We start from the raw sequence: 26,866 nt of genomic DNA, 5'->3' as shown, positions 1-26,866 counted from the left end.
AAACAATGTAGGAGGGATCCCCTTTCTCCACATCCTCTCCAACAATTGTTGTTTTTTGCCTTGTCAATTTTTACCTCGATGATTTTATTTCCCTTCTTGATACATGCACCTCTGTAAACACACTGTCACACTCCACTGTTAGCCTAAGGGGAAAGAAAGGGCTGAAAGGAAAAGCAACCATTCCCCACATGGACACGGGCATCGCTTCCCTTCCGTTCACCATTTTCAGCGCTTGTAGATGACTGATGCAAGAAGTGCCCCAAATAGGAAAGGACAGGGTATCATGGGAGTCCTTGGTTGCTTGTGTTTCTTACAAGGCATCACTTCTTTCTGCACTTGAACCCAGCTCTGGTTCCAGCGAGAGCCTGACCTCCCTGGGCCCGCTTGCCCTGTCAGAAACCAGACACCTTACCTTGTACTCGCTTTGAGGCTCCTTGAGCGCCTCACCTGGAGGATTCTATGCTCATGGGGCATCGCGGACCAAATGAGATCAGCAAGGAACAGTGGACACACACTGTGCATTTCTCTCGGCTCACAGTCATGCCCACTGTCCCTTGGGGCTTCACTTACAAATCACAAGCTCAAAGATAAAATTATTAAAAATTCCAGAATTTCAAGAGCAGAGCATTAAACCATGCGGAAGGCCCTTCTCAGCATGGGGCACTGTGGGTCTGCACAGGGGGACTGCTTGTGAAGCCAGCTGGGCTTCAACCCTTGACCTTCCATGTTGGTCCCATTTTTAGATGGTTCTGGCCCACTTGGGGCAGAACACATCCTTTAAACGAGCAGGTCATTCAAGTGCACTCAGACTCCAGTTAGTCATTTAGATCTTTGGAAAACAGCAAAGGCTTCCATCTCCTTATTCAGGTCTCCAGCCTTCTGCCTTAAATCATTTACATTTTTAAAAAGTCAGCTAAGATCATTTGCTCACAGATTCTAGTGTGTTTAGGAAGCTCAAAAGAAAGGAACAAAGGACAGGAGTAGAGGGAAGCATGGCCCATTTTGTCTGAGGGTTGGAAAGTACCGGAAAGCCAAAAGCTTCTAGGAGTTCTTACATTCGTCCAAAGACACTGACTGGCTTGTTCTAGGCATGACCATTTTTATACGGAGACCAAGCAGATGGTTTGGGATGGGAGGACGTGGCTTAGTTAGCAAGGGAGGAGGTGCTCTTTGGGTGACTCCACATCTTGGGGTCCTTTTTGCACACACAGAAGCTTAGAGAAGCCAGGCCTTCCAGAAGAAATAAGTCCCTCTCTCTTTGGGGAGAGAGGTGAGGCGGGGAGACAGAAAGTTAGGGCTAGAAGTGCCGGGCCAGAATGAAATACTCAGAAAGCAATTAACACTTTCTCATCACGCTGCCGCCGGCTAAGGGCTCTTCCGTGGACTGGAAACCTCAAGCTCCGAGCAAGCGAGTACTAGGAAGCCAGTACTAGTACCAGGAACTGAAAAAGGAGTTCTTTCCACCTCTTTTCTTTCTTTCTTTCTTTCTTTCTTTCTTTCTTTCTTTCTTTCTTTCTTTCTTTCTCTTTCTTTCTTTCTTTTTTTTTAAATCTATGTAGTTAGAGGTAGCAGAGAGACCACATTTACTTTGTACCTTTACTCCCTTTAAGTTGGCCTACCTTCTACCTGGGTTTTAATTTACTGTCTAAGTAATGCTAATTGTACATAGCTATTTTCATTATTAAATTTGACAGTTGCATGACGTGCTATTCTCCAGCGGTCCTCAAACTGTCTTGTATGACCTGCAAGCTAAGATTATGTATTTAAAAGGTTAAAACAAACAGAAGAACAAAGAGGACTACGCGGCAGAGGACTATGGGGCCCGCCGAGCGTGGGAGATTTGCTAAGCGGTCTTCGAACAGAAACAGTTTGCAGAACCCCAGGCTACCTACCTGTGGTTACGGACAGCTCAGGGACCCCAAAGCACTGACCCTGGGCACAGGGGCTTAGCTGTGTGAGAGGAAGGCCTGGCTTCCCAACCATGGTCTCTCTCTCGGGCGCCACCCTCGGAGACCCCGCTTTCACCCCCCAGGGCTGCATCCTGGGAATCGGGATTTTTACAAAGTCCTCAGGTGGTTCAGCTAAGTCCTCTGGTGCAGCTAAGGTCAAAAAGCACTGCCCCGAGGCAGTTGTTCCCAAAACGGGGTACTGCAGAGCCGACCTGAACCTGCCCAGCCAGGCAGACATCCTGCCCCGAGTGTGTGGGGTGGCGAGTGCAGGAAGACAGGGGGAGGCTGGCCAAGGGGGCACAGCAAGGCCTGGAAGTCTTGCTTTGCAATCTAAGGCTGGGAATAACTGGAACTGTTCTTCTGCTCACAGCTGAGGCTCCGGAAGGTGAAGTGAGCTGCAGGAACTAAAATTCCCGATGAGAATAACACCACCAATAGCAATAATGAATCCTTCCCTTACGAAAGTTATCCTTAACCATAATGTTAGCCTTGGGCTCCATTTTTCATTCCTATATATGTTTGTCTTTTAACTTATAGAAGGTACCCTTTTGATCAGTTCAGGGGTTTAAGCCCACTTCTGAACTCTCTTGAAATAATGTAAATAAACATATATGTGCCTAGAAAGCTATCTTGCTGACCGGCACCCCATGAAGGATGGGTGAATTCTCGTATCCCAACTGCCCCCTCTAAGGATTCCCACAGGGTGCTTGGCCCAGTTGCCTGCCCTCCAACAACGTAGCATGTGGGGCATTTAGGAATGTAATAGGATTTATGTTCCAGGCACGGTGTGAGGTTTTAACATATGGTATCTCCTATAATCATCACAGACTTACAAAATCAGTGCTAATACCCCCATCCTACAGTCGTGAATATTGAGGCGCACCTAAGTTAAAGACCTTCCCCAGATTCCACAGTTAACACATGGCAGAGCTGAGATTCAAACCCAGGGAAGTCTGGACTCAAAATTCGGGAGGGTGGGGAGGTGGGGAAGCTTGCCCTTTGTCAGACATGATGTAGCATTTCAATAAATCTCAACTGGGTGAGCTTGTGGACATAGCAATTATTCCCCGCTTCCAGAATTCTTGCCCAGGGTCTCCTGCAACTTTGGCAGGAGGTGAGCCCACACCATGCAAAGGTTGGATTGCTGGCGTGGCATCTTAGAATTCAAGGACCAGAAGCTAAAGATTCTATTTGAGTTGTCGAGAATGCCGTTGCTACCCACAGAGCTGGCTGGGTCTTTAAATTCTTCCCTCCTCATTTTGGAAATTAGCAGCCAAAGTGGTACATAAATATTACATACCACATATTATCATCACCATCAATAATAATGAGGCATCCTTTTAGAGCTCTTCACACTTCCAAAGCACTGGAGGCTTGTTATTTCCTGATGTCCTCGTATTAATAGGCTTGGTAACAACCAGAGGCAGTGGGAGCTCAGAGATCATGGCCGTTGGCAGCCCTGGGAGCCTGCAGGCCTCCCAAAGCCCAAGCGCTGGGCTGAGAACCAGCGATGAGCACTTGAGGGCCAGTTCTTCTCAGACCTACTCAGGGAGAAAGGAAAAATGACATCTACCTTCTGGGTCTCTCTGGCCAACATATGGGAGCAGACCGGCTCCTTCTCCGTATTCTAGTCCTGGGACATGCAGGCAGCTCTCCAAACTTCAGGAACAATGAAGTGATGCTGACAGTGAGGAAGTAATTAGTACGTGGTTAGGGAGCTGATGTACACAATATCTAGAGTGTTCTGATGCCAAGTCCGTTTCTATAACATCCTCCTTCTATAACTCATGGAACTAAAGTTCTTCCTTCTTTTTTGGAAAGAATTAGGGTAACAGTGTGGGGATTTCGGTTAGTTGCCATGCGAGTGCATTATTTCCTTGCCCAGAAAGGTCAAATATCTTTAAAAAAGACAAGAATCTGTGTATTTGGCTCTCCTGCAGGGAGAAGATTCTAATACTTTCCAAGGGGGTTTCTATGTCCCTAGAAAATATGTTTTCCCAGGGCTGAGATGAAGAAACATGGTTTATTTATCAGGGAGCTTAGCAGCTTCCACACTCTCTTCAATAAATTACATCACTTTCTGGACTTAAGACCTAACAGATTTACATCCAAGTCCCAAAGTGAAAATTGGTATTTAAATTTGGATGCGCAAGTGTTCTCTCCCTCACCCTCCTGTACATAAGCACACAGTTCTGTCAGTGCATGTGGTGCCGTAGAAAGCAAGCTGAACCAGGGTCTGGACACCTGGGATCCTGGCTTCCAGTCCCATCTCTGCTTCCTCTGGCATCCCTGGGGCTCACAGGGGCCCTGATCCGGTGCCTAACGCAAGGCCTTTTTCTTGAGAGTTGATAATCCAGGTCTTGTCTATAACTACCCCAAATAGGAATCTTAACTTTTTTGTTGGTGGAAGTCATAAATCTCTTTGGGGATCTGCTAACACCTATGGAACCCCAGCACATAAATGGTAACATTTTTTCATACAATTTCAGGAGCCTCCAACTTAGAACCCCTTAGAAGGAATGGTCTTGTAGGCTTATTTGCTAAGCCATGGTGTCCTGCTCCAGAGACAAGACAGGCACTATTTCGGAAGCAACTGAGAAATTGTACAAATCCTACTCTCTGGGAAAGGAGACAAGTTTTTATGTCATTCAGGCATTTTTTTTAAATTTCCTGCTGCCTGGAAGGGAGCGTCTGTGCCTTTTGGATTCCCAGCGAGCAGGTTGTGAATGTACGTAAGCACCAATTAGTGTGCCCCGTAATGAGAGCTTGTTCAGGGGCACCCCTCCTTCCAACCCAGAGCATCTCTGCCAGAGCACAGAGCCTTCTGACCATCCTCTTCCTTTGATGGAGGCTGCTCCTGCTGGAAGGGGTGGGAGGGAGCAGCCTGCACGGTTGACCAGTGCTTGACTGGCCTTCAAGGTCACTCTTTCTGGGGTCCTTAATGGCCTTCTTATCCTCATAGGACAGAGAAGGACACTGGTTTATGTACATAGGACCGACCTGCCCAAGTTCACACAGCCTGTAAGAGTGATGGTAATTTTCCCTCCATATATGGAAGAGCCCAAACCAAGCATCAGGGAAGCAGGCTCAGCATTCCCAGGGATGCTGGAGGGAAAAAAGCCCCCCTCCCGCCCACACTCAGGATCATGCGTCAGCACAAGGACCGCCTCCCTGAAGCTCACAGGTGTCCTCTGTGGGCTCGAGCAGTGTCATTTCCCAGCCGGCTCTCAGATCAAGCAAATACTGGCTGCAGCTGGGGACTTGGGGAGGAGGCTGCACTGGGCGGTTTGCACTCGGCTGGGGATCCCATCCGGCGGGGGGGGGGCAGACAGCAGAGGGGGCCTGTACATCTGAGGACCTGGTCCCATATGTCAAACCTGGTGGGAGTCCTTGTTGAACCTGAGAGGGGGGTGGGGGGGCAAATCATTCATTGGGGGCCTGGAGTGCCTCCCACGTCCTCTACTGCTTCAAGGAGCTATGTCTTACCCCCCTCCACCCTCACACACACACAACAGTGAAAGCATACCCTGGCCCCTAACAACTGATGCCCCATGGGTCTCCAGCTCCAGTCTGAGCCCTCAATCCAAGCTTGGGAGGCCTGCGGGGCTCCGAGCATCTCCCACTTCGGTCCGGCTCACTGGGGACTGCAGATGTTTGGAAGTTTCTCCCTCTTCTCTCAGAGTCATGGCCACCCAGCCCTCTGGCCTTCTCGAATTTCTGTCAGGCATCTGCACCTGGCTGTTGGCTGGACCACCTGCGGGTAGAAGGTGGGGCGACAGGGAGAACTTGCTGCTTCTATCCCCACTCTGAGCCTGAGGGGGCAGAGCAGAACCAACCAGGGAGGGCAGCACTGGCTGACCTCCTGCCCTGGGCCCGTCTGTAGTTGACAGCTTTTTCACCTCCCCATAATCACGTGGCCTCGGATGCCAAGGCTGAGGTGCGGCTTCCAGAGACCAGCCCAGGCTCAGTTTCCCTGGCTGTGTACAGGCCCTGGAAAGCCGTCGTGGGCAGCGTGTGCCCCCGTAGGCTGGGCGCTGTCTTGTGGAGGAGGGACAGGGAGCTCTATCAGTCGTCAGGCCCCTGTGTCCCTGGAGCCCTAGTGGAGGGCCGAGAGCAGGGCTCCACTGTGCCAGAAGCCTGCTGGGCAGATGTGGTCTCATCATCAGCCAGGAGCTGGGCACTAATCAGAGAAGCCTGACGCGGTGGCAGAGCCTGGAAGGCAGCCCGGCTCATGAAATGGCCTGGCAAGAGCCAGACTGGGCCATGCTCCTGGGAGGCAGGCACCAGGAGCTGGGGCAGGAGGGTCTCCAGACTGGAGGTCGGGGCGGGGGAGGCCGGTGTGGGGTAGGAAGGCTCCTGTAGAGCAGCGCAGGTGGCGGATGGGAAGGTGGACCTGTATTTCAGGCAAGGCTGTGTGTTTTTGAATAAGTTTCTCCATCTGTGAAATGGGGATCCCAAGAGCGCCCACCTCTTAGTTACTGTGAGAAGTACTATAATAATTATGTCACCACTGTTATCATTATTATTATTATTATTCCCACCCTCTGTGCAAGCAACCAGCGAGCTAAAGCCTGGAGAGGACAGAAAGAGCAAACCCCATGCCAACGTACAGGGCTGCTGCCGTTCCCCGATGGGCTTGGGCTCACTTGCTCAGGACAGACACCATATTGAAAAAAGGAAATGGGGCTGCGGAAGACTATTTGGCAATTCCTCAATAAGTTAAACATGTGACCCAGCAATTACACTCCTACGCATTACCCCAGAGGCATTGAAAACAGGTGTCCAAACAGAAACGTGTACATGAATGCTCATAGCCGCTCTATTCACTATAGCCAAAAAGTGGAAACAACCCAAATGTCAATCAATAGATGAATGGATAAGCAAAAGGTGGTCTGTACCTACAACTGAGTATTATAAAGCCGTAACAAAGAATAAAGTACGAATCCATGCTCAAGCACAGATGAACCTTGAAGATGTTATGCTAAGTGAGAGAAGCCAGACACAGAAAGTCGTATACTGTAGGATTCCATTGATATGAAGTATTCAGAGCAAGCAAATCCATAGAGAAACTCAGGAGAGGTTTCCAGGGGCTGGGGGGAGGGGGAGTGAAGAGTGGGTGCTCAGTGGGTACAGGGTTTCCATTTGGGGTGATGAAAAGTTCGGAGCTAGATAGTAGTGATGGTTGTACAGCACTGTAAATGCCCATAAGGCCGCTGAATTGTACACTTTAAAATGGTTACAATGGTAAATTTTATGTTATGTGTATTTTCTCTCAATAAAAAAAAAGGGAAACAGTAGGTGGAACTGGGGCCAGGTGGGGGTCAGCAGGAACGGAACCATCTATAAAATGAAGGGTTTCTCATGATCTCAGAGGTCACTTTCATTTCCAAAAAGATCTTGTGAGTCTATGATAATGGGATGTGAATTTCTGTGATGTAGACCCCAGCAGTTCTCCCCTTGCTTCTTCTGACTGGGGACAAGTATGGGGGACAACATGCCATTAAAGAATAAAAAAGCTAAAGCCCGCATCTTGGTCTCCTGGAGTGCTAGAGCTGGGTTTCTTTGTGGTTCCAGCTTTCGAGTGAGGGGGATGGGGGAGACAGTGATCAGGTGGGCTTGACTGGGGGGACTCCGGGGGTTAATTAGCACACCCCTTCAGCCAGAGAAGCTATTATCTGTTTTAGATGTTAAGTTCTACATACAAATTTCTTTGAAAGTATGTACTGCTCGAACACCAACTTTCTCATAAACTGAGGCACAGAGAGAGGCAGTGACTTGCCCAAAGTGCTGACAAGTAGTGAGGGACATCCTGAATTAGACCCCCTGACACATGGGTCTCTGCTTGCCCACCCCCTCCCCAAACCCCATCTGTAATAAATATCGTCCCTCGGTCAGCAGACATTCCTAGCATCCCTTTGGTGATTTCCCTTTGTTTGGGAATCATGGGAAGGGAGGACCACCCTAGTGCCTGTCCCCTCCTGGGTTCTAGGAGCACACACACTCCCCAACCAAATCCCCCTCAGGCCAAGTGCCAGCCTTCCCTTAGGGGTGATGACCCAGCAGCCCCCGCCCAGACAGGGCGTCGAGCACATGTCTCCACGTGGGTGATGAAAGAGCAGCTCTTTCTGGGTGGAAATCATACATCCATTCATTCACGAAGATCGGGGAAATTATAATATAGATCCATCTCCGCGTGTGGGAAAAATTATAGACTGCATTCTTCACTATAATTAAGCTGGTTTTTAGAGGGAGCAGTAAGTATATTAGGCAATGCGTTTTTCTTTATAAAAGGTGTCTTTTGAGACCGAACGTGTCAAAATTAAAACCCTGTGCTCTTTGTTCGGGGAGGCGGTGATTTTGCTCGTTGGGTTTAGGGTTTTCCTTTTCACCGTCGGTTCCTCTGCTCCTCTAGCCCGGTCCGCTAATGCAGGTAGGCGGCCTGCGCAGCTGCTTGGCCTGACTGTGGGCTGGGCTGGCCCGCCCTTGACCGTCCCAGACAGCACGGTGTCCCCTGCAGCCTCACAGAGCCACAACAAATCAGCTGGACAAAGGCCTGGTTCTCCCTTCAGATGCCCGGGCACCACGGCGTTCCCGAACCCCAGCATCTGGTTTCTAACCTGCTAAACCATTTGGGTTTATTTAATCTAACCTCGTCAGTAGTGACTCTACTTTTCTCATTCCCTGAATCAGAAGGCTCACTGGTACCCATTGCTTTCATCATAAAGTCCAGAACCTTGAGCGTGGCATAGAGCTGCTTTGTCACCTGCTTTGCCAAATTCCTACTCGTGCTTGAACTCTCACTCGTCATTCCGCTTCACCCCTGGACACATGCGTTTCTCTCTGAACTTCATGCATTGTGTTGGATGATGCTGATGTGATGGTCTCCCCCGCTGTGAGCTCTCTGAGGTCAGGGCCTGCTTCACTCATTCTCTTCTCTTTAATCTCCGGCCCATTACATCACACAGCCAGGCCTCCAGTGTTCGGTGAATTAACAGATTATTAATTAGTTAATCTCAGAAGGGAAAAGAGATACATGAAGCACCAACCAGACCACCGGGGTAGGCCTACGGCGGGCGGTCACGGAAGAGCACAGTGAGTGGCTTCATTAGAGGTGGATGGAGGAGGGCAGCAGACAGGGGACAGCTGGCTGCAGTGGTAAGGGTTGGGGCAGGAAGTGGTGACACTGAAAAAGAGGAGCGGGACACAATCTGGAAGATTGGTGCCCTGGATGGGTGGCTGGATGGGAGTGTCAGGGATACCAGACGGCCAGGTCGGTAGGGGAGAAACTTAGTTTCAGCCGGCCAGCAGTCAGGGAGCTGTGGCCACATGAGAGAGCCTAGGGCCCAGCAGGTTTCTGAGATTGGTCAGCTTGGGCCATGTAGGCGGAGCTGGGTGTGAGTGAGGTTGAAAAGGAGAGCCAGGAGGCAAAGCACAAAGAATGGTCCCCACCTTGTCCTAGAGGGAGCACCAGCCTTTAACTAAAGGAGCATGACAGAGGACCTAGCCAATGAGACTGAGGAGAGCAAAGGGTCTGAGACTCAGTGTCGTGATGTGCAGATCAGAGCAAATTGGAGACGAGGGAAGGATTGGGAGAGGGTGGGGCTGTGACACCTGCAGTGGAGAGAGAGAGCTTCAAAAGGAAGATGTGGTACGCTGAGTGGTTTCAAATTCAGCAGAGGTGAAGGCGGATGAGGGGGGAGAAGCTGCCTCTGGCTTTGGCGATCAGAAGTGACTTTGGGGGGCGCCTGGGTGGCTCAGTCATTAAGCGTCTGCCTTCGGTTCAGGGCGTGATCCCAGCATTCTGGGATCGAGCCCCCCATCAGGCTCCTCCACTGGGAGCCTGCTTCTTCCTCTCCCACTCCTCCTGCTTGTGTTCCCTCTCTCGCTGGCTGTCTCTCTCTCTGCCAAATAAATAAAATCTTAAAAAAAAAAAAAGGAAGTGACTTTGGGATGAGTGGAGGGGAGGGGGCAGCTGGAGTGTGGGGGACGGGGCTGCACCATGACTGGACAGGGGAGTGAAGCTTCAGGTCCTAGTGGTGAAGAGAAGAAGGGTCTGGCAATGATTTGAGAAGGGGACAGGATGCAGGGCCACGTGGGACTAAGGAGGTAGTGAACGTGGACACCGGGTCAGGCTTGGGAGCCTTCTACCTGTCATCGCATCCTGGCTCTGGGCGCCCGTCTGCTGGAGGACCCCTCGTTGTTCTTAGAGAGGGAGCTACAGTGGGTCTTCCTTTCTTCTCTCTTCGAGAACATTATACGTACAGAGAAGACTCTGACTCCTGCAGACAGGATTCAGTTAGAGAAAAAGCTTGGCCTCTGAGAGAAAAAATAGTTTCTTTCTCTCTGGTAACAGCCCAGTGCAGGCCAGCTGTTCTGCTCCACAGTCACACAGGGATCCAGATTCCTGCCCTCTTGTCTCTCTACCCTCCCCAAGGGCAGGGTGTGGTCTCCAGGTGTGGTTCCCAGACCAGCAGCATCAGTAGCCCCCCCCCCCGAAACTTGGTGGAAATGCAAATTCTCAGGCATCACCCCATACCTACAGAATCAGAATCTCGGGCTGGGGCCCAGCTCCTTGTGTCTAAGAGCCCTCCAGGTGATTCAAATGTGCCCTAAAGTTGGAGAACCATTGCTCTGGAGGGCTGTGCTTGTTTGCATGCTGGAAGCTAGGTTTCAGGGACATCTGTGGTCCCACTCCCAGGGGCAAGCCTGGATATGGCCCTTCCGCTGACATCCCATTGTCAAGAACTACCACCCGGCAAGATCTAGCCGCTGAGAGGCCCGGGGAAATGGTGATTGCTAGTGAGGTGGCCGCGTACCCACCCGCAACTCCGTTATAATGGAGGGAGGGGGTAACAACTTTTGATAGACCACTAACAGTCCTGGCTATCTTAGAAATCAGACTTAAATCAGTTTTAATCCACCTCCCATTCTCTAGAGGAAAGAGGAGGATAGCTATCCGCAGATCAAAGTCGAGGCTTATATGTTTAAAAAGGTCCATGGGGGTGGGAGGTTGTCAGTTGCAGCAGCCCCCCAGTGCTGCCCACCCAGTATATTTTGTGCTGCCCAGGCTCTGTTTGCAAATGAAAAGTCAAGATTTCACCCAGTGGCTCCATCAGGTGGAGGACACCCGGTCCCGGCAAGGAATGAGAGAGAGAAGGCAGCTGGGTGCTTGCCAGGGCAGCTGTAAGCACCTGCATAGACATGCCCTGCACAACTCCTGGGGCAGCCATTCATGGGGCCCCTGATGTGTAAGCGCCTCCTGGAGTTGAGTGATGTTGCTTCCCTGTCTTCGTCACATTCCTTTGAGCCACCCCTCTGCTGAACCCCAACACTTTGGGCTCTGGGGCCTTCCTCTTGCACTGGCTCTTTACCACCTAGCTCCTGAATGGGACACCTCTGAGACCTCCGTCCTTGCCGTGAGAAGCTTCTCATGGAGGTGTCTCCGTGCTCCAAATGCCAAACTTGGACAGAGAAATCAACTCCAGCTAGAGGTGACTTTCTTCCTTTCCTAAAAGTCTGATGAAAGCCCAGACCTGAGAGGTCTTGACTTGGACACTAACAACACCAGCAATGGGTCCCTGGGTCTGCCAGAGAGGCCTTGGCCCCCTCGGTTATAAAGTAGAGGGGACGGCACCTGAAAGCATTCAATGAGAGACCTGGCCTCTCCACTGGGAGCCACTGCAGGGGGCTGGGGCTTCCAACTCCCAGCCAGGGAGCCTAGGAGGGGTGCGGGGGCCAGAGGTGGCTTCTCAAGGCCCTGAAACACCTTGTCTCCATGACTAGGTAATCCTATGTTTCTAAAACATAGGCAGAATGACTTGCCTCCCTCACATCAGGCATTTATTTACTGAGGTCCTTTCAGGTCAGGCGCACATACACTCTTACCTCTCGCAGCTGCTGAGCGCTGTAAGGAGGAAGCCACATGTGGTTGGAAGTGAGATCCCACCAGGGTGAGCCTCGGGGGCTCTGGGCTTTCCCAGCCCCTCCTGGACAGTCATGTTGAAGGGCTGGGGCAAAGGCAAGGACAAGAAGGTGTGCAGTTCAGAGAGGGCGTTCCCTGCACGCTCACCTTCCAAACCTGTCAAAGCCACTCCTCCTGCTGTGGTTTCTTGTCTGATTGCATGAGGAAGCACCTGACGGTGTGCCCGGGGTGTCCCACCAGCAGGGACCGTCCTGCCCCTGTTTGTGCCTCGTTTGCGTGTTTTTCGAAAGGATTTTCTACTTTGGCCTACCCTGGACCAAGGTCTGCATTTCTCACCTGAGGCTGGCACTGGAAGACGAGGGGAAAGAGGGGACGATGTGGAGGGAACGCGGAAGGCTCTGGGGAGACACAGAGCAAGTGGCTGGGCTGGCTTCTGCAGGCTCCCTGGGAGGCCCTGTGCTCCACCACGGGGTCCTCCACATTCATGCAGGTTTAGGACACAGAAGGGATGGGGTGAGTTGTGCTTCTCTCCTTTTCATCATCTTAGACCCAGGTGTCCTGGGGAACAATGTGAGAAATAGGCCCATGGCTCTTAAAGTGCGGGAGCTTTCCCATGGCCCGTTAGCACCTATGTTCATCCACTCGTTCATTCGTTCAACATCTAGTGAACATGCGTGTGTCGGGGGCTGTGGTGGGTGTTCAGGGTACAGAACTGAGCTCAGATTTTAGCAAATGATGCAGTGAAGGGCAATGCCTTAGGCTCAATGAACGGAGGCGGGTGACCCTGTGTCTAAGAGCATGTAGCGAAACCTGCAGCAGAAGAAGGGGACGGAGGCAGAGAAATTCGGAGGCTCGGGGAATACTAAATATCATTGACAAGCACTATGAGATGGTGGCAAAGTGCCAGGATTGAACACCTAAACTGGGACATTTTTTCCATGAAACAGGGCCCTACCGATAATCATGCCTAGACAGTAGGTGTAAACCAGGACCAGCATCAGGTCCATTTCACAGAGGAGGAAGCTGAGGCCCAGGTCAAGGGTAGGTGATAGCTGGTATTCCTACCCAGCCTTCTAACCTGTTGACGAGTACTATCTTTATTTGTTCATTGATTCTTGTCAGAAGCGCTAGGGAGGTCCTCATTTCATGGACCAGGCTGCAATTTACAAAAAGACCCAGAAAAACATACCAAAAAAAGGGTGGTACCCATCTCCAGGCAGACAGTCCAAAACGCAGTTTATGTGTAAGTGTGGAGAACAAGGAACGAACCAAACCACCTGCTTCAGGTTATGAGTGGAGCCCTCACAGATCCACATAATGCGTGTTGGCACCTGCAAATGAGTTAGAAAAATACATAACCCATGTACTCAGGAAAACATATCTCTCCGAGCATACAGACTAAAACTTCTTAGTGCTAGGATCTTAATTCAGGGTCCGCCTACAGCACCATCCACATGGCACTACAGTTAGCAATCAAACCTTAAGTTTGGTCCAGAAGAGTGGCCCACATTCATTTACCTGCACGTGACAAATATGGTGATATTGAAGAAGCAGCTGGTGGTGGCTCAGAGGCCCCAGGCCAGCCCGTGCCTCACTGTAGCCCTAGCAGCTGCCGGCTCCCCAGCCTCGAAGTCGAGGAGATGGAGGACCAGGGAGAAGAGGGTGGTCCCCCTAGAGGGTTCCTCCAAGCAGTTTGGTACGTTGGTGGTGACAGCCAGTATGGTACTCCCAACCCAGGAATGCTGGCCCTGCCACCTCCCGCAGACCCCGCCTGGGGTCTCTGCCCAGGGATGCCTCCCTCATTCTTAGCTTCAACCAGAGGCCACTGAGCTGAAACAAGTTACGAGAAGCCAAAACTAGAGCTGCCCAGACAAAAGTAAAACATCTCCATCCGTTCTACGCAGACCTCTCCACGTTCTCGTTCTTGTCTTGGTTTCCTCTTCTGTAAAAGGGGTAGGACACCATCAGGGATGGTTTTAAGTATTAAATTAATTATCACACATACAGCGTGTAGCTCAGTGCCTAGCATGTAGTTAGCACTTAGTAAATGTTTCATTATTATTATTATTATTATTATTATTATATCAGCCAATCAATCTTGTTGGTGGCTATGGAGTTAGGAGACGGGGTCCCTCCCCTGTTACCCATCTGCAGCGTGACTTTGGCCCCAGTGTGGACCCCCCCCGCCCCAGGCTTGGCCAGCAGTTCTCAAACGGGCCAAGCTAGGGACCCTTTTGGCATCTTTCAGCTAACCCATTCAGAGGGTCAGAGAAAACCCACTCTCCTGACTGCTTCCGAGGGACCGTCCACCCACTGGAAACGGGTCCGGCATGTGGAAATTAAATGAGAGAAAGGCAAGGACAAAGAAGGGCAAAGCTGTCTGCATGGGGGAAGGAGCCACGCTATGCAGGACTCTGACCAGGTTTCATTAGGAGTCTAAATTGAGTTATAAATTCAACCACTTAGATTGCTTTTTTCCTCTCCGACTGTTGTCCATACTGGAGGCATGACCGCTTGTGGGCCAGGAACCCAGAGGTGGAAACTGGCTCTTACTGAGCGGAAGGAGTGGGGGAGGGGTGGGGTCTGGTTTCTCCCTAGCAAATGCACACTGGTTGTGTGTTTATTTTAGAATCACTCAGCTCCCCTGGGAGTCCCCTCCCCCACCTCAGATATGGGGTTTTCACCCCATAGGAAATGAAGAGTGAGGGCACCCCCAACCTGAGCTTTTGCAAAGGGGAGCAGACAGAGAAGAGGTTGGCGAGATCCCAGAAGCAGAGGGTATAGGGAAAGGGGAAAAGTCACAACCAAGTGTGGCCAGCAGGATTGTCCCCAGACCCCTAACCTGATTTTCTAGGCTTTTCTGCAGCCACGGTGCCCAGCCAAACCTCCAGGCCTTTGCTCACATCACACTGTCCCCTGTGCCTGAGCAGCCTTCCTTCCCGTTCTGCCTTCGGTGACCCTGCCTGTCCTCAAGGGCGAGATTAAATGCCCCCTCCCCCACCAGCATCCCAGTGCAGCAGAATTACTGCCACTTCCCGTGTGCCACCATCAGGGTGTAGAAGTGATCGGCATGCCTGTTCCGCACCCCCACCGTTGCTGTGACCCCTGCAGGACTCACTCCAGTGGTTCTGAGTACCGCTCCCCACATCGTGGGGACTCCATGCATATTTGTTGAATGAGTGGAGGATGGGGCTGGCCCAGGGGCTGACGGTGCCGCTGCCGTACTCACCTGTGATTTTGACAGTCTGCTCCCAAGCACTCCACTCCCTGCCATCCATCGCCATTAAAGGACTCAGCTCTGACCCCCATCCATCCCCCAGGGGGCTCCACTCCGCTCCCGGGTGCTCACCCTGGCTGAGCCTTGCCCTGTGCAACACGAGTTCCTACACATCTGGCCAGCCCACTGCTCTCTTTCCACAGACCCTTCATCTTTTCTGCATTGTGAGACTCATTTCCCTCGGGGCGGGGTAGGGCGTGGCAGTAGAAGAGATAATAATACCCAGTTCTCACGGCTCATGACTGCACACATCTGGCCTGATGAAAGTCCCCCAGATCTGACACGTCACCGTCAAGGCGTGTGCTGTTGCTGTTTTGAGAATCCTGCGGCGTGGGTCCTGACTGTGCCATGTGCAGCCCCCAGGCGTCTGGCTACCCTTGACTGCCAGCTTTGTTCTGCCCTCGGAGCATTGGTCTGGAGAGACAGGCACTCCGAAGCTGCACTACCAGGCTGTCTGGGAAATCTCTGACATCGCGGCAGGGCCAGCGTCCCAAATGTGGATTCGGTGCGAGAGGGCACGCCCAGCCTGTGCTCCACGCCCACCCACTCAGTTGCAAAGGGTAATCACGGTGCAGGGTTATGGTCCTCAGACCGGCAGCAGCGACAGCACCTGGGGGTAGGGTGACCCAGGGTTTAGCACTGAAAGTCTAATAATCTGAAAAATCCCTCGGTCAGTCCTGGGCAAGCTGGGTCATTAGCCACCCCAGATAACCCTGACACTTGCACAGGAAAACCACCGCCCTGCCCTGTGGATGGGAAAACAGACACCCAGAGAAGGGAAGTAAGGAGCCTGAGTGCAGGCAGCTAGAAAGGGGCAGAGCTCAGCCGCACCCCCACACCTGTCTCAGGCAGCAGGTGCCACGGGCGCACCAAAGTCCAACCAGCCAGCTTGCTAGAAGACTAAAAAGGCACTGAAAAGGACCCAAACCCATTGCTACTGTCGGTGGGCACTGGGGTCAGGCAGGGAAGGTGGGGCCGGCCATCTTCGGTGCTGGGGGGACCCTTCTGAGCCTGGAGCCTTGGAGAAGCAGCAAGGAGCCTGTGCTCCAGAGGCAGGCACAGCAGAGCCAGGGCTTGGAGGGAGGGGCAGCAGGTCTCTAAGAGGCCAGAGAAGAGATTAGCTTGGCTGACGCAGGGCTCTAGGAGGCACGATCTCCTCTTCTTTGTACTCAGGCTAGTCCAGGACCCCATGACGAAGTGCCAACTACCTCCTCCAGGGGCGCGAGGTGTCTCTGCCTTGCCCGCCCCCACTGTCTGCCTCTTGCCCTTTAGGGACACTTCCTCACATTGGTTCAGGAAGCCCGACTCCCTGGACAGAAATTAAACCCACTTAGGAAGGTAGTCTGTTTCCCGCAAACCCTCAAACATTCCTCAGAGCTCAGTGAACAGGGTCTCGGAGGCTCTGAAGCCCTGGTTCCTCCATTCCTGGCAAGTCAAGTAGCATGTGTTTGAGTTTCTCCTCTCCAGGGGGTACTGTGGCCATTCCCACTCCCACCACCCCTCCCCCTCCTGCTCCTCCCCCATGTATTACTCTCTAACCGCAGGGGAGGCCAGGGAAAACAAGGTCCTGGAGAGGGATGTCCATGAGGACAGTTGTCCGTTGTCCGGGGGTCCCATCCAGAACCACCTGGCAAGTGGGCTAAGAGTGCCTACCCTCCTAGGAGCCTGGTGGCTTCGCCCTCCCTGTCCACCTGTCCCGGGTCACTAAGCAATACAGTTAAAGGCATTCAATGCACAATGACAGGAGGCTGTCCAGTGAGGCCATCCGTGATGAGACTTGCATTTCAGAGAGTCCCCTGTCAGGGGCAGATGGGCTGGGACTGATGGGATTCCTGGAGACCAGTTGCAAAGTTAGTGCTACAGTCCAAGAGATGGCGAGGTCTGAACTGGACCAGTGGCAGCAGGGATGGTGAGCAGGGCACAGACACCTATAGACAGGCAGTAAGTACCATTAAGAGACAGTGAGGGAACAACCCCGGGGGGAGGAAGAAGAAGCCATGTCGGAGATTGACGTGCAAAGGAAAGGCTAGGAGAGCAGGAGAGGGCAGGTCCCAGAAGCCAGGGGTCAGGGGCTGGGCCACAGTGCCACGTGCTGGGAGAGATCCCAGTGACATGAGGATTCACCTGTGGCAGAGTGGCATCAGTGCAGGATGGCGGTGGGTTAGGGATCCAGGAGAGGGGAGGAACAGGCAGATATTTTCAAATGAGAAGGCTAGGGAAGCAGCCAGAAGGCCTTGGGTAAAGGAGCATTTTTTGCATTGGAAAGAAGGGACACTTGTTATTGCTTATTTCCCTGAGAAAGACTGCACTCCAAAATCGTCTGAGATCCCAGGCTTTTCTAAGCTGATGACTCTGCCCTTTTCAACTCATGGCTCGAAGTGGCTGCTTGAGCTGCAGTCCTTTCATCAACCTTCCAGGCAACAGGAAGAAGGAAAGGGTGAGGAGAGACATGCCCCCTCCTCACTCTAAGGATATTTCTGATTATCAGAAATAAAGAATGACATTTATTGATGACAAAGGGATCAATGTACCAGGATGATATCACAACTCCAAATCTGTATGCATTCTATAAAATAATTACAAAATATGTGAGACAAAAAGAACAGAACTGAGGGAGAGACAAATTCATAGTCACAGTGGGAATCTGTAATATACCTTTTGGGTTTTTGTTGTTTTTTGTTTTAGTTTTTTAAAGATTTTATTTATTTATTTATTTATTTATTTATTTGTTTATTTATTTAAGAGAGAGAGCAGAGAGGGAGAGTGAGAGGGAGAAGCAGACTCCACTGAGCAGAGAGCCCGATGCGGGACTTGATCCCAGGACCCTGAGATCATAACCTGAGCTAAAGGCAGATACTTAACAAACTGAGCCACCCAGGTGCCCCATAATATACCCTTTGAACAGAGAGTGAAACAAGCAGAAACAAAATCAGTAAGGATATAGATGTGAAAAGTGCTGCTAACAAATTCAGCCTAATGAGCACACGTGAGCTCCACACCCTGCAGGGACAGGCTTCGTGTCTTGTTTTCAAATGCACGTGAAACATATGCACCAAAATGCACCCTCTAAGAAGCTGCGTCCGCTGCTCCTGCCTGCATGCCCTTTGCCAGCAGTTATTCCAGCCGCACCTAGCAGGAAGGGGTGCCGGGAAATGTCTGCTCCAGGTGGCCAGGACCCACCAAAGTTGAGGGATTCCAGGCCTAAGGCAGAAGGGGAGAACAAGTACTAAGGAAACCTGCCGTCTGTGTCCCTTTCTCATCCCCTCCCTGAGAGCAGTGCATAGTGAGTAAGAGCTTGGGCCAAGTCAGACGCTCTGAGTTCTCTCCTGGCTTTGCCACTTACTTGCTGTGTGACTCTGGACAGGGTATGTAACCCAGCTCAGCCTCAGTTTCCTTATCTTTCAAAATGGTAATACCCTGTACTTTCTAGGGCTGTTGGGAAGCTGGAATAAGATAACACGTGTAAAGCACTTAGTTCCATGCCTGGCACATAATAGATGCTCAATAAATGTTAGCTGCACAGAGAGGTTAAGTAACTTACCCAAGGTCACACAGCCGATAAGTGACAAGGCTAGCTTTCAGATCCAAGCTTTTGGCTCCAAGCTGGTACTGACACTTCTTTGGGGCCTCTGCCAGCCCCAGCACAGAGCCCTACCTATAGTGGGGGTGCAGTGGCGGATGGGAAACTGCTACCACCAATTAGCCACGTCACTTTAGAGAGTGTTAATTTCCCCACTCCCTCTGCAGAAGGCTGACTTAATGACCCCAACATTTCCCATGATCCTGACATTCTATGGTTCTGTCTTCTCTACCACTAATGGCTGAAATTTTACCAATAGAAATGTGCTTCTTCTTGTTAAATCCCATCTTCTGCCTCAACTCCTTTTTTTAGAATTACAGTTTTCCTTTAGAGGGTCCTGACCCCTTGGTTTACAGGTCTAGAAGTTGTAGCATGGTTCTGCATGCCCCGGTTGGGAGGAGAGGGGCAGGCAAAGGGAGAAGAGATGCAGACAGGAGAGGCCAGGCCCCGAGCAAACTGTCCATTTGCTAATGGCTCACGGTGGCCCAGCGGAGCTCCTGTCAGGCCACCTGCGGAATGACTGCATAACAGCTCCCGTTCCACTCGCCTGGCTGACCCCATCTGTCACCATTTTTCACACTTTTTTGTAGGCTTCCTTTTTTCTCCTTCTGTACTTTTTTTCCACTGCACTCCCTCTCAGACGAAATTGGAGAAAAATGGATTTTGTCCTTTTTTAACCAGAAGACTTAAACTCTTAAATTACCTTCTTGGAGTTCTGCAAATAGAAATCCCAAATAAGACAGCCACCTTTTCCTCTCCCTCTTCCTCTCCCTGTCTGAGGAGCCCAGGAGCTTGCTGGGAAATAAAAGCCATGATGATATGGGCTTGGCCCAGCACCGGCCAAGGGAAAGGAGCAGGGCGGTGGCAAGGAGGGCCCGGCCAGAGGTGGGGAATGAAGGAGAAAGAGATGGAAGTGAGAACAGTGCCCTGTTGCTTGTGGTTCTAGAATTAGAGGTCTCCTGGAGAGAGCCATTTCCTCAGGGAGCAGCTGCTCTGCGAGTGTGAGGGTGCAGGCAGGTGCCCTGGGGAAATGGAGCCTGGGAGAAGCAGAAAGTACAGGACTGAGGGCACAGTGAACCTCCCCTGCCTGTGTCACCCCACTGGTGTCACGGTTCCCAGAGACTCCAGCAGGGGGCAGCAGGACAAAGAGAGGGAGCATGGTTCCAGTGCAAAAACTAAGAATTCTGGGGCTGGAGGCCTGGGTCCTAATCCCTGCTACACACGCTACTAGTAATAGCTAACATTTATTGAGCACTTACTGTGTGCCCAGGACTTTGCTGAGCACCTCACATAGATCATCCCATTTAATCTTCCAAACAGGCCTTCGATGTAGGCATCATTATTCTCTCTGCTACAGAAGAGGACCCCGAGGAATGGGAGGTTGCGTGACTTGCCCAAAGCCTCGCGTATCTTGTGGCGGACCTGGGTTTGAACCCAGGGAGTCCGACTCCAGAGCTCTTGTACTTCTTCCTGCCAGATGACTAGGCCTGCTGCCTTGCTTCCTCATTTGGAGGGTCATGGTGGACTGGATGAGGCTGATGTCCTTTCCAGTGTGGACTGTCAGAGTTGGGGCTCATGCCTCACCTGTGCACACAGAGGTCCCGTTCAAATGATGCAGAGTGCCAGGTAAATTTGTGTCCTGCAATCCTGATGAGACAGCGATGGGAATAAGAACACTTCCTACTGCAGGAAGACTTGTAGGTTAGGGCAAAACCGAGATCCAAAGGATCTAGAAAATTCTGTGCAGTTCACCTCTATTATGCACCCGATAGCCTTTGCATCTCCCTGATCTTTGCTCCAGGTTACATACCCACAGCCTCAGACCCACCTGGCCAAACAGGCTAGGAAGGAGTTCTGGCTCTGGGAAGGGCGAGGTGGTTCCCTATGGGGCCCCCTGCCAGCCCCCTGTGTCTTCTTTGCAGGCCCAGCAACCATGGCCCATTACAAGGCGGAGCAGGACGACTGGCTGATTGTCTACCTGAAGTATTTACTCTTCGTCTTTAACTTCTTCTTCTGGGTAAGTGAATCTTGCACACGCATCCCCTGGCCCAGCACGGAGTGAGTCAGACCACCTTTGTTTCCTTGTGAGTCACCACTTGGGTTGATTTCTTCCAAATCAGAGACCACCCATGGGCAAATTCTGCCTACTTTAAAGCAAATATGTACATTTGCTACTGAGGGGGAAGAAAAGAATCTGGTCTGCAGGTTGGCGTGGAGTCGGACCACATGGCATCTGAAGGAGAGAATGCGTAAACGTGACAATGAGCTTTGTGTTTCCGCCGGCTGTACAAAGGGTCCGGCTCTTCCTTCCCTGCTAACTTGTTGTACCACTGCCTTGTGGGAAATGTGCCTGCCTGAAATCATTGCCTGTTTTCCACCGAAGCCTATTTGCGTTTCATGGTTAACATTCTCCAGGCCCGGGGCAGAGACACAGAAGTCACGTCGTCCGGGGCGGCTGCGGTGGGAACGGCCTCCATAGTGACTCCCCTCAGGAAGCCTGCGCGGTGAGGTCTTCCAGGAGGAGCGGAGTCTGTCCACCTGAGGCAGTTATCGAGGTCATCGGGACTAGAATACCATCGGTTCCCCAAAATAAGCAGACACTGGAATGTGTGTATTTTGTATGACGATCTCCCTAGACCCGGAGAGGCCGGAGGGTGCTGGGAGAGCAGGCTTGGCTAGGCTCTGCTGGTGCCGTGCCGCCTGGGGAAAGCCACTTAATGTTGGCTGAGTCTCTTTCCCCAGCTGCAAAATGGGAATCATTTCTACCTGCCTGGGATTTGTTAGAAACAAGACAAAAGGCCCCAAACGGAGTCACTTAAGGCTAAGCCTCATGTCACGAAACCGAGACTTAATTACAGTCTCGGCTCGCCCAGAAATGGCATCTTAAACCAGCCAATCAGGAATTGCCTGATGGGCACTAGTTAGCTAAACCACCTGCTAGACCCCTGCCTCCGCTTAAAGGGAAGTAACCTTGCAATAACCAGCCTGCTGTTTGGCCTAGTGTAACATCCTTATTTCTGCGCCCTTCGGCTATGAAAGTCTTTCCTTTGGTGCAAGCTCCTCAGAGTTCCTTTCTATCTGCTAGATTGGAATCCATCTAGCCTCAGGGCTGCCTGATTGGAATCAATTTCTGCTCAAAGAAACTCTTAAAATGTTTAATGTACCTCAATTTATCTCCTAATGGTTCAATTAGCAGATGCCCTAAAAGGGCATATGGTAAGTGCTTAGCTCAGTCTCTGCACATAGAAGGCGTTCAGTAAATGCAGCATTTCAGCTGCAGAAGGCCTGCAAACACCACCAGATCATGCTGATAGAGCGGAGCTGAGGTCCCCGCTTCCCCTGGGAAGCAAAGCCCTCCCTTGACAGAGTGTTGGAAATGTCTCAGAAAGGCAAAGGCAAAGATAGGTTGTATCTACGTGTTCAGGGTCTTTCATCAAGACTAATTAAATTGCTTGAGATGGGGCACTGTGTTAAGACCCTGAAGGATCGATCGTGACGCGGGAGTTAAGGATTGGTGGGCACCGCAAGGCCAGGCTTTGGGAGAGCCTTGGAGAGTAGACATTCCTTTGATGCTATCTGTTAAAAAGTCGAATCATTTGATGTTTGTTTACATGTCTTTGCAAAGTCCCTGAAATGAACAATGAACTTATTTTATTTGCAACTTTTATCTTCCTGAGCAAGAGATTCCTGGAATAGTAAAGCCGGCTTGATGAAGCCACTGGACTAATGAAGTCACACCGATGTGATCAGTAAGCTGTGTGTGTGCAGATGGTTCGATTCTCAGAGATAAATCCAATAGAGTGCTTAGGATTCTCGCTGAGTGAGGATTTTTTTTTTTTTTAAGAATAAGTGTGTTTTTTCCCAATCATAAAAGTCTATGTCTCCACTACAGAGAATCCCTAAAATCCTGAAAAGTATAAATAAGAAAATAAAAATTGCCCACATCGCAGTGTATTAGGTCCCTAAGACTGCCATAACAGAGTATCGTAAACTGGGTGATTTTGTTTTGTTTCGTTTTTTAAAGATTTTATTTATTTGAGAGAGCAAGCATGAACAGGGCAGAGGGAGAGGGAGAAGCAGACTCCCTGCTGAGCAGGGAGCCCAACTCACGGCTAGATCTCTGGACTCTGGGATCGTGACCTGAGCCGAAGGCAGACACTTCACCGACTGAGCCACCCAGGCGCCCCAAAAACTGGGTGGTTTTGAACAACAGAAATTTATCCTTTCACAACTCTGGAGGCCGTAAATCCAGACTCAGGGTGTCATCAGGGCCATTCTCCCTCTAAGACTCTGGGTAGAGTCTTTCCTTGACTCTCCCTAAATTCTGGTGGTGGCTGAAAATTCTTGGCATCTCAGGCTTGTGCTGCACAACTCCAGTCTCGGCCTTGGCCATCCCGTACTATTCTTCCTGTATGTCTGTTTTTATGTGGCATTTTCTTCCCCTTAGAAGGACCCCCCTCGTATGGGCTGAGGGCCCACCCTGATGACCTCATTGTCACTTGATTACATCTGCAAAGATCCTATTTCCAAATAAGGTCCCATTCACAGGTACCAGAGTTAGGACTTCAACAAACCTTTTTGGGGGCACAATTCAACCCATAATATTCACCCAGGGATGACCCCTGTTGACATTCCCTCTAGACGTGGCCCTGATCAGGACAGGAGAGGGTGGTGACCTGCACCACGGGAGTGACAGAGGGGATCGAAATATTTGGAGGGAGTCAGGGGATTTGCGAGGTACAATTAGATCACGAACTGGTTGAGAGGAAAGAAAACATGGAACTTTGGGTGGGTGGTAAAGCCCCTCATGGCAGCAGTAGACCAGAAGGACAAGTAGTTTGCCATCAGACAGCGAGGTCAGCTGGAGGCATGGTGAGTTTGAGTTGCCAGGAGGCATCTGAGCAGAGCTGCCCTGTGGGAAGTTGGCTCATGGGTCTGGATCGTTCCCACCCAGATGGTGGCTGCAGCCACAGAAGCAGGTGAGGACCCACTAGGACACCATGGAGACTGAGGAGAGAAGCGAGAATGAGGTGTAGACCATCCCCGCGGTCAGGGGTGAGTCTAGGCTCAACAGTGGCCCCATTTGCCCTGACCAAGAGAGCTCCTGAGATGTGAGACTTTCGGTGCTCCCACCAGGACAGCCTCAGGCAAGCTGACAGGAGCCATCCCCGAAGGAGGCTGGAGGGAAGGGCTGTCAGAGTGGTGGGAGGGAAACAAGGAGGGACAGAGTCCCAGAAGCTGGAGACGGGGTGGGGGTGGGGATGTTCAAGGGAGAGGACACATCAAGTATTTTCAGGCCTGGAGAGAGGCCATTAGGTTTGACCACACGGTTTACTGGTGGCTGTAGTGAGAGAACTCTCAGGAGAGTAGTGGGGACGGAAGTAAGCACTAGGTGTAGACAACACCTGCTGGGCACCAGAAGAGAGAGGGCCATAGCTGGCAGGCCCAGAAGGCTGTTGTGAGGGGCTCAGCCCAGAATATCTTTGGAAGGGCCCTGACCTTGCATGTCCTGCCTGTGACCACCCTCAGGGGCCCTTCCAGCCAGCGCGGACCGGGAGTCTGTCTGTTCAGCGTTCGCCTTCCTTTGGGAGTGGTAGGAGAGGGACATGGGGACGGCGGCGGGCAGATGGGCAGCGAGCATGTTACCCGAGCGGCTACCAGTGAGCGGGAGCTTCCCTGTATAGCTCTCCCTGCTTTGGGGTAAAAATACCCCTGCCTGGGGGCCCGGCTGGACATGGACCAGCTTCCCAAGGACCCATTCAGCCAAGCCTCATCCACCTTATGACAGATGGTCGGCTTGGGGATGTTCAGGCCTCAGTCTCAGTCCAAGGGCGTCCCGCATTGTCCCCTGGACCCGTTGCGATCTCCTCGGAAGTAGGTAAAGAACAGACTGCTGGCGCATCTCCTCCCACAGCAGAACGCAACGCCACACACCTGGCAGTGCACAAAGGCCCTGGGAATTTACCAGAATTCCCTAGGAACGGGGCGTGTTGGTGAGGGTCCCTTCCCACAAGAGAAGGGTTCCCCTCACACACACCCAGAGTCCAGCTGCTGGCCCTCCACCGGAGCCCCTCTTCCAAGACACATAGCGATGCTGGTGTCTACACTGGTCGGTGCTCACACCCCTCCACCATCCTCTTAGACTGTACGGCAGAGCATCAGGGACAGTAGTCAGACAGCTGCCAGTGTCCTGCTCACAAACGCCCCTGGCTACCACCCCCAGCCCTGTGCAGACAGACAGTGAGCCCAGACAGAAGAGGCAGACTGCCCTTGCTAGTATGATTGGGGTGAGCACTCAAACTTCCTTCTTCCCCCAAAACAGTGTTTCTTCCCCGTACATCACCTTGCCAAACTCAGTCGCAACCCAGCACAGCGAGGATGAAGGAGCCCTTTCTTGCAGCAGTTACGATGCCTAGCGTTTGTGAGCCACGGCTGGATAAAAACCTTCCTCAGATTATCTCATGCGATCCTCACATCAACCCCAAGGGTCTGTTTGGCCATTATCCTCAGGCAGGGAAATTCTCGCCCAGTTCAGAATCTTGCCCGAAGTCTTACAGTGGTGATGAAGAAAGCTAGCCCTGACACCCCGGCATTCTGGTCAGTAATCACACAATCGACAACTCCATCCCTGATACATATTAGGCACTCTTCGAGGTGCTTGGAACGCAGCAGTGGACGGCGTCCCTAGGGTGCGTGCACTTCTGTTGCTGGCTTCCTCTGTGGCAGGCCTTCAGCTGCCTCTTTCTGTCTCATCATGCCAGCACCCTCGCAGCCCCGGACAGCTCTGTTAGAGCCCCGCTGCGCAACGGGGGAGCAATGTGCCCAGGGACCCAGAGCTGGAGCCCAGCTCTCTTTTATCCCTAAGCCTAGTACGAGGCCACCAGCTCCAAGTCCTGTCCTCTCCCACAGTGTCTTTGGGGCATACGTGGATTAGTGAGACAGCAGAGCATGCCAGGAAGACTCGGGCTCAAGTCTGGGCTCAAATTCAGATTTTATTTATTTGCCATGGGACATGAGTTGCTAGGGAATTGTGACCCCCCCCAGAACTCATACGTTGAAGTCCTGAACCCCAATGTGACTATATTTGGAGATAGGGCTTTGAGCAGGTAATTAAGGTTAAATGAGATCAGAAGGGTGAGATCCTTATCCAATAGGGTTGGTGGCCTTCCCAGTAGAGAAGAGCGAGATCTCTCAATAAGCATGCACAGAGGAAAGGCCACATGAGCACGCAGTGGGGCGGCAGCTGTGTGTAAGCAGGGAAGGGGGTCCTCACCAACACTGCCTCAGTCAGCACCTCGTTATCGTGGGACTCCCGGCCTCCAGAACTGTGAGAGTTAGAAATACATTTCTGTTGTTGAAGCTGCCCAGCTATGGGATTTTATCATGGTAACCTGAGCAGACGAAAACATTCGCCAAATCACTTAATCTCACTGAGCCGCACTCATTTGGTACAGTCAACGGGAGTGTCAAAACCTCTAAGAATGAGGGGTGCCAGGTGGCTCAGTCGGTTAAGCTTTCTGGCTCAGGTCATGAACTTGGGGTCGTGAGATCGAGCCCCATGTCAGGCTCCACGCTCAGCGGGGAGTCTGTTTGAGATTCCCTCTGCCCCTCCCCCCCCTCGCATGTGCTCGGTCTCTCTCAAATAAATAAATAAATCTTTAAAAAAAAAAAAAAGCCTGTAAGAATTAAAGATGAGCATTTGGGAGCATAGCACAGTTTCTGACACACACTTGGTCCTTGGCTCCTGTGTGTAGCTCTCTGAGTGGACGAAGTTCCCGCTTTCCGTGCCCATAGCACTGGCTTTAAGACTCTGGGGATCACGGCCCGTGTAAGAAATACGTGGAAGCATAAGAAATGCTTACGGAAAGAATTGTTCAGAAAACCGAGCTTACCCTTACTGTGCACAATGCCATCTATTTTCTCTTGTTCTTTGTGGCGCTTTGTTTTGTTTTTTTTTTATGCAGGTTACAACCCACCAGATTTATGTCACAGCCCTAATGGGTTACATTGCGAAGTTTCCAAACCCAGAGCAGTGGGATGGTGCAAACGGCCCTTCCCTCCACCCTGACACGGGCAGGATGCAGGTGCTGGTCACGTACCAGGCCGGGCGGTCTCCACGAGACCTTAAACCCTGTCTC

At 51.6% G+C, this 26,866-nt stretch overlaps 1 protein-coding gene across 6 annotated transcripts in view; it reads left to right on the top strand.

Moving 5' to 3' along the window:
- The window catches only part of TSPAN11 (tetraspanin 11), a 70,280-nt gene that overhangs the window by 6,935 nt on the left and 36,479 nt on the right, over positions 1–26,866 (top strand). For all 6 annotated transcript variants that reach the window (XR_004621354.1, XM_034645701.1, XM_034645704.1 and 3 more), the window contains exon 2: positions 20,651–20,745. Coding sequence is in view for 5 of the 6 variants with exons in the window: in XM_034645701.1 (XP_034501592.1) it covers positions 20,662–20,745 (84 nt within the window). In the remaining variant the exon portion in view is untranslated. The remainder of the gene's footprint in view (positions 1–20,650; positions 20,746–26,866) is intronic.

This window comes from Ailuropoda melanoleuca, chromosome 16 (genome assembly GCF_002007445.2).
Source record: "Ailuropoda melanoleuca isolate Jingjing chromosome 16, ASM200744v2, whole genome shotgun sequence".
NCBI classification, from domain to species: Eukaryota; Metazoa; Chordata; class Mammalia; order Carnivora; family Ursidae; genus Ailuropoda; species Ailuropoda melanoleuca.
The sequence above is the reverse complement of the archived record's forward strand: the minus strand, read 5'-3'. Positions and strand labels throughout refer to the sequence as shown.